Source organism: Nanorana parkeri, unplaced genomic scaffold, assembly GCF_000935625.1.
Source record: "Nanorana parkeri isolate BGI_ZX_2015 unplaced genomic scaffold, ASM93562v1 scaffold46, whole genome shotgun sequence".
Taxonomy (NCBI): domain Eukaryota; kingdom Metazoa; phylum Chordata; class Amphibia; order Anura; family Dicroglossidae; genus Nanorana; species Nanorana parkeri.
In genome coordinates, this window is record NW_017306314.1 from 1,655,547 (window position 1) to 1,663,605 (window position 8,059).

At 38.7% G+C, this 8,059-nt stretch overlaps 1 protein-coding gene across 2 annotated transcripts in view; it reads left to right on the top strand.

Annotated features, from left to right (window-relative positions):
* TTL (tubulin tyrosine ligase) overlaps positions 1 to 6,437 on the top strand; it is a 19,200-nt gene extending 12,763 nt beyond the window's left edge. For both annotated transcript variants that reach the window (XM_018573084.1, XM_018573076.1), the window contains 4 exons: positions 566 to 701; positions 3,139 to 3,408; positions 4,158 to 4,301; positions 6,054 to 6,437. In XM_018573084.1, the coding sequence (XP_018428586.1) occupies positions 566 to 701; positions 3,139 to 3,408; positions 4,158 to 4,301; positions 6,054 to 6,168 (665 nt within the window). In that variant the 3' untranslated portion in view covers positions 6,169 to 6,437. The remainder of the gene's footprint in view (positions 1 to 565; positions 702 to 3,138; positions 3,409 to 4,157; positions 4,302 to 6,053) is intronic.
* Positions 6,438 to 8,059: the final 1,622 nt, after the last annotated feature.

The following is an 8,059-nucleotide window of genomic DNA, read 5'->3' on the forward strand; positions in this document are numbered from 1 at the left end:
CCCCTCCCTTGTTACGCTCAGATGGCAGCAAATCATAATTGTTCATACTTTTACTGTTACTTTTTTCTTGTTGGCTAATCTTCCTTTAATATTGTTAAAGGAGAAGTATTGTGTGAGTAAAATCTACTTTTCACTTTTCATATTACTTGGAGCCGGCGTGACACTGCAGCTGTAACACACTGGCCCTATAGATCGAGAGTTAAGTGGTTGTGTAACCACTGATCAGTCAGCTCTCAGTCAATCTTCTCCCTGTGTAGCAGTAGCTGTCAGTCAGGGATCCCCCTCCCTTTTATTTCCCTCCAGTGCTCCCTAGAGTGACAGACAGGGGAGGGGGCGGACACAGCTAGCTGTCAATCAATATGTTTGGGATCCTTCCCGACTGCAGCTTGCAATATTCTGACTTTGGATCACAGAAGAACATTAGTAAATGTCCTCCTGTGACCCAAAAGAAAAGTAAAGTCTAAAAAGATCTAGCTTCACTTCTCTTTCAAGAAGACAGTCCAAGCCTTGTTGTATTGATTGGGAAGTTCTTGGTATTTGGCATCTAACATTTTGTATCTTTCAGGGGAAGGAATTCTTATATCTTCTGATGCAACACATCTCCTAGACTTCATAGACAATCAAGGTCAAGTCCATGTTATTCAAAAATATTTAGAAAGCCCCCTATTACTAGAACCAGGACATCGCAAGTTTGATATAAGGTAAGATTTCTGTTTACCATTATCTCAAATGTTTTTTTTTTGGCACAATAGATCATTATTTATCACTGACATTGGTTATTATACTTTTGAACATTTACTCTTTTTCTTGATCACCCTGCAAACAATTGTATGCAACCAATTATATGTTGGCATTCGTTAGCCAATACTTGATGGACATGTGTGTTTATGGACATGTGTCTTTATTCAACCTCAAATACTATGTAACTATGTAACTTGAACAATATGACAGCTGCATGCAGATTGGTTGCATCTTTACTTTTTCTCTCATGCTGCTTTTATATATTGGCACTATTAAGTAGGATAGGTACCACAGTTTAATCATTTCTGAAACTGGAACTGACATATTAAATTAAAAAATATAAAAAAAACAGACACCACCAAACGAAGAGTCAAAAGGAGTTTTATGGGTAACAATACAAACATCAAAGTGCCAACCTGTTTGAGGGGCAAGCACCAACCCCCTTCAGGGTGTGTAATTCAAAAGGGGAATCCTTTAGGGAATGGACTCAGGGAAAGTTACAATGATAGTGAGAACAAATATGAGGGCACATGCAGCAGTCAGCACGTTGAAGGCTCACTCATATTTATATTAAAAGAATGGAACAACTTGCATAAATGTTTGTTTTTATATTGTCGTCTTTCTTACCTGTTGTTTTTTTTTTTAACCTTTATTCTGCCTTCAACACAATGCTTTAGAGTTGTATATCCCCAAGTGCATTTATTGTGCTGTGGTTTTAGAAGCAATTGCATACTTAATGGGTATGGGAGGGAAAATTGAAAGTCTCTACACGCTACATATTGCGGTTACACCGTTATTTTTACCTGTATTATTTATAGCAATAGATGTATTGATGTCAGTACACAAGACTTAACTACAATTTTCAATAAATATTTAAAGAGTTAGAGCAGAATACGTCATGATATATCTAGCTGCAGAGCTGTACATCGTGGAAAGTACTGTGTTTCCTATAAATGTTATTTAGAAATAATGTTGCCTTTTATACCATACATTTTATCAAATATGTAGTATAAATAGTAAAGTTCATATGCTTTCATATTTATGATCATCTAATTTAGCCATGCACTGTAATATGTAAAGTATGATTCTAGAGAGGCATATACACTGGTAGTGCACAATATGCAGCCTTGGTGTTTCCTCCTGTTTGACTGCTCTCCTGCTGTTCACCATTTTAATTATGTATTGACACCCTGTGTGATGGTCCCTCCTAGTATAGTTGATTTGACCCATTTGTTATATTTGGATTTGGCTCATAGACAGACAAAGGGGAACTCTGGTGAACAGATTTTAAAAAACCCAAAAACAATAGAACTGGGAGTCAAAAATCTCACTCGTGGGTTGGGAAGTGTTGTCCGATATGCTGTTATGCTGGTAAAGCCAGTGACATTTCTTTACAAAAAGATGGCTATTGTACTGTTACATGTATATAAATTATCTTCTGGGGACTCCTTCTAGATAGCTATAGTCCCAGGTTTATTGTCACCCAAACCAGTTGCGATCAGGAGATGATCCCGGGTCTGTGGGCACCTGCATACACAGCAGGCCAAGAGATCACTGGCAGAAATAGTAAGTTAACAGTTTGGGTTGATCATGAAGAGCCCACTCTCATGCTGATCCACCAGGCCATACAACACTCTGGGGAGTATTGCCCTTTTTACAGTTCCCCTTAGGAGGCATTAACAAGCAGTGAATATTATCCCACACATACATTTTCCAGCTTGCTTTCATGGAGTTGTCTGCCTGTCTATGGCTAACCTTAGAAGATCTTGTTTAAACATAATTTTTTTTTTTCTCTTGAGATAACTGATTTGCTTTTTTCTCTGCCAAGATAAACCAGTGGTGGAGTTGTCTGTCTGTGCCACTTGCTGTCAATGAATTGTCTATCTGTCAATAGCTTGCCATAGAATGTCTTGATTGCCATTTTGCTCCTCTTAGTTTCTTGCACTCCATAGACTCCTTATGCGGTTGCTTGCACTAGAGGTTTATATTAAATTATGCCAATCTAACGTCTATGGGTACCTTGAAAAACCTTTTCCAGGAAAAAGAATGAATGTTCCAAATGATGATTAATTTTCAAGCTTGAATGCACTTTGCAATTACTAGATCAGCTTACTTTCTCCAATCATCTTCCAGGCCAGCAACCTGAGAGATGATTGGCTCCTCCTTCTACAGGAAACACAATCGTCCCTCAGTTGTTGTTTTGTTTTTCTTACCTTCCAGAAGCTCTTCCTCACGTTTGTTTTTTTTTCTTTGGTCCGGTCGGTCTTGAGATCGCTTTTTGTATGTAAACAGAATGGATGTAGTAAATAAAACAGGCAAAACTGTATTGTACAAACATTTGGTTACACATTAAAACTGGTATCATAATGTTCTTTGTTTTTTTTTTGTGTCTTGTAGAAGCTGGGTCCTTGTAGACAGCCAGTACAACATCTACCTGTATCGAGAGGGTGTATTAAGGACATCCTCAGAACCATACAATGATTCTGACTTTCAGGACATGACCAGCCACCTGACCAATCACTGCATTCAGAAAGAGCATTCCAAAAACTATGGGCGCTATGAAGATGGCAATGAAATGTTCTTTGATGAGTTTAATCAGTACCTGGAGAATAGTCTGAACATCAACCTAGAAAACAGTATCCTCTGGCAGATAAAAGAAATTATAAGGTACAGAGTACATAAACACTATTTGTATTTAGCAATCAATTACATCGTCACGTGGGAATAACAAATGTATATCGGCAATAAATATTTAGTTTATTGCTGTGGTATATCACATATATAAATGTCTAAAAAGCAGTAAATTGATGACACTGTGTATCATCCTCATCATCATCATCATCCATCATCATCTCATCTCTTTGCTGCTGATTGCCTCTTTCATCTGCTTCCTGTCTAAATGTATTTACTCCTGGTCCATCAATGGCTTGGACCAGTTTACGGAGATTGACAATGGTGTAACATGCCGCTTCAATGTGTTTTAGCATGACCACTTGTAGTCTTCTCCAGTGGTACTTATGCCATTGTGAAAGCACAAGAACACAACGGTTGTCATCCCATAACAGGAAATGCCTGAACAAAGTACTTCATGGCACGATCACTATGATTTATATTAAGTGAAACCTTCTAACTGAAAATATTGAGGAACAACTTTTGAAATAAATTGACATATTACAGCTTAAATTATATTTTAGTGATTTTGTTTGGATCTACTTTTTAATGGGTTTTTGAATAAAAAGGAATGAGGTATTTGTGTCAACCGCCAAATGTCAATAAAGTTGTGCAGTCTGGCCTTGTAAAGACTAAATTATGCATTGGGGTGGCTAGGGGTGCCCTGGTTTGTGGAATAAGAGGTCCTGCTTCATGACAACATACAAAATATTTAACATTTCTTTAACATTTTTTTCTTTAATCAGAGCCTGCCTGACATGTATAGAACCTGCAATCTGCACTAAGCATCTGCCCTACCAAAGTTTTCAGCTGTTTGGTTTTGACTTCATGGTCGATGAAGAACTGAAAGTCTGGTTGATTGAAATCAATGGTGCCCCAGCCTGTGCACAGTAAGACATTCGCTTATTGTTTTTCTTTTCAACTTGTGGGTCGGTGGCTCAGAAAATATTATTTTAAAAAGCTTGTTTCTGTATCTTGTAATAACAAATGCATTTTATTGCCTGCTATCTCCACCTTTTTTGATCAACCTGGTTATCTGCAGGTTAAAGGGTGGGACTGGTGTGACGTTTGAACTGCTCCTGAGAAGAGACTTATAGTTCCTGTGAGCTACACAGTTTGAGGGCATCTGTAATAATGAACCCCTGAAATCATTAGGCTATATTCACACCTACACTTTAGGTGTGTTTAGGGACTCCTGCCTCAGGAACTTGTAAGTCCTGAAGTGTAGGTGTGAATGTAGCGTTAACTGAACTTGCGCTTTTAACATGGTAGGAAAATTTTAACCCTTTCGAAGCCAAGGTTTTTTTGGGTTTTTTTTTCGTCTTTTGCACACAAGATATAATCCACATTTTAGGCCTGAAAATTACTTCAAACCCCCAAAACAAATATTTTCTGAAAGCCAAGACCCTGTAGAATAAAATGGTGGCAGTTGCAAATTTGTATGTTGCACAATATTGGCGCAACTGTTTATCAAACCCAAACATTTAGTGAAAAATGCACTTGCGTTAATTTTAGCGCTCCAAAACACAATGAAAGATCCGTTTTGTAAAATATAAAAGATGAGGTTACAATGAGTAAATAGATACCCAACATGTCCAGGTTCAAAATTGCGTGCATCTGTGAAACAGCAACAAAATTCAGTACCCCAAAAAGTACATAGATGACGCTTTAAAAGCTCCTACAGGTCATCAGTTTAGAAATACGCATGAATATTGGCACTAGAATTATTGCTCTCACACTGGCGTGCACAGCGATACATAACATGTGTAGTGTTTTTGTACGTAGGCGCACCCAACGTGTGTTTGCGTGAAGGCAGTTGTCCATGGAACAGATGTCCCCACTCAACCCTTGTTTTTAGGACCTCTTTAAATTTTGGGATTTCCCCTCACTTTTTTTTTCTTAGTGACAGTGGTCACCAGTCCAAATGGAGAAGTGAATTACCCCAATGGGGACACAGACACCAATGCAAACCTGACTGGAGGTCTAACCCTTTCCCAGTCTAACCCTTTCCCAGTTTTTGCATAAAGGTACACTTTAATATATTGAAGCTCACCAGTCCTTAGATGTGGTGGTTGCATTAGTTTTCTTCATTTTTTTCAGGCATTTCTTCCTTTTTATTTTAATCCAATACAAATAACATACTTGGTGTCCTAGGGTGGCAACTCTCACTCTTTAATTGGGGCCAGGGGATTAGTAGTGTACAAAAAAAGGTAACATTTTCCCTTTTAGTTCAGCTCACAGGAAGTGACATGGACACTGTATTTCTGGCAAATAAAAACATTTAATTTTGGGTTTTATTATCCTTTTTAATGTCTGAGGTACTTATTCATAGAAGAAAGCATATTGATAAACATGTTTTGTAATGCTTTTGATAGTTCTCTAAAGAAGGTGTCTAAGAAGCTTTTTTGTCCGTGCTTTTTAATAGCTATTTTTAGCTCTTCTAATGCTGAAGCTACATAGCAGGCTTCCTGCTGTTTGAGAATATGATAGCGTATTGAAGATTAGTGTCCCTATGATTTGTACTTGATAGCATTTTAGAATTAAAAACAATTATTTCAAATATTTCTTGTACAGTAAGTGTTTTGGGATATATTATTGAAAGTATAAAGGATACATTTTAATACTTTTTTTTTTTTCCCAAGAAAATTGTATGCGGAACTTTGCCAGGGCATCGTAGATCTTTCCATCTCCACCGTCTTTCCTCTGAATGACGCTGCGCAGAAGCGGAATCAGGACAATATATTCCTCAAACTTTGAGCTATCTGCCTTATTTAAATACTGAGAAGCTCAGCTGCCACATTATTTATTGTTCACAATACAAACCAATGTCTTTCCCAGTATCATGCCAAATGGAGACCTAATAGGAATATGGAGATCAGTGGAGTTTCTAAAGACTTCGGGAAGAGCTGAACTTGACTATGCTTTGCTTTTTAAATGCCAAACTTTCCGTTTTTATATATTTATTTTGTATATATTTGTTGTGGGTTTTTTTTTTATAAATTAGAAGATGAAGGATGCTGCCTGAATCTAACATCTTGTCTCTATCTGTGAAGAGACAAGTGAATTTTAGTAGTAGTACTGATGTGATCAGGCTGCTTAAGAAGCTGCAGGATTGCCACTTGCATCAGGCTGCGCTCAGTACTGTCAGACCCCCCCTTCACTGGTTGAAGGCTTTGGTGAACCCTTTGAGCAGCAGTCGTTCTGTGTGCTCCTGACCTTTTGAGCTTTGTTCTGAGTGCAGTGTAAAGGTGCCCATACACCTTACAACCATCGCAAGACGTTTGTCTTGCGATGGTTGTAAGCTAATTAAAAGATCGTAAGATCTGCCCATCTTGGACAGACCGTACTTGCGATCATCGAAAGCCTGCCCCGCTGAGGGGCGGGCTTCCGATGACCACAATGGCGCACACCGGCCCGTTCCGCAATTGTCGAACGAGCGCGCCACTAACCCGCCGACAATCGCACGATTCTCGGCGGGTTTTCTAGCATGCTCCTTCGACAAAAGACGTGCGGCCATACAGTAGAAACGGTCGCACACCTTCCATACACCTTGAGATTATCGTACGATCACGGGATTTCCCGCGGTTATCGTACTATCATCGCAAGGTGTATGGGCATCTTAGAAGCATCTCAGTAGAAAAATATCTTGCATGATTTGAGCACACTGCAATTTCAGTAAGTGCAGCACAAGGTACGTTGGGCTCAGATGGTCTTTTATATGTCTGTCTGCTACAAAAGTCTTTAGAGAGTTAGTCTACCCAAAACTCTTTATTCCGGTATGGGTAGATGATAGTGGACTGAATCACCAAATTTTTTGTTTTAATGAACAAGGACTGATTAGCATGATTTACCTGCTATGCTTTTCTACCTGACATTCTCACTTCTACTTCTGCATTATCCATTATATAAAAATAAATGTAAAAACACAACTAAAAGAGTGTATGTAAAGGCCAGTTTTCCCTTACGCGCTTACCTAGCATATCACGGCTAGACAAGCCTTTTGCATAGGCTGACCATATAGGGATTTCCTTCCCTTCTTGCATGTATTTGATTAATTTCTTCTATGTAGTTTGTTCATGGACAATCTTATCTTCATCACTGTAATTTAGTATTTTTCTTCATCTTCTGCACAAGGACATACTGTCATGTGATCTTTTTTTTTTGCCCTGTGTATAGTACATGTTCTCACATTTGTAAGATGCTTCTTTGTTTAATCTTGACGTCTCACTCTGTACATTTATTTTTGCTTGTCAGTCCCCTTCTTCCTGTAGCTGTATTTTTTTCTTTTCTTATTACTTTCTTTTCGGAGTGCTGATATCCTTTTCTTTGCCTTTCTGTCATCACAGGGGCCACTGAGGTCTTCACTCCACAGGAGAAGGGTCCAGAAGGCACCATGTGTCCTTTCCTTTAGATTCAGGGGCCCCCTTGGATCCTTTTTCCTAGCCCTGGCAGATGCACATCCTGTTCTGACTGGCAGGAAGAGTTATTACCATTGGCAACTCTTATTTATTTATTTTTTGACCTCAATGTATGTGAAGATTCTGCAGAACAGTGTGACAACACTACAGCAAATTCATTGCAGGCAAAATAGCATTGTCACCCTGCGGAGGAAGGGATATGGACTGACAGGGTCACCAGAAATTTACGT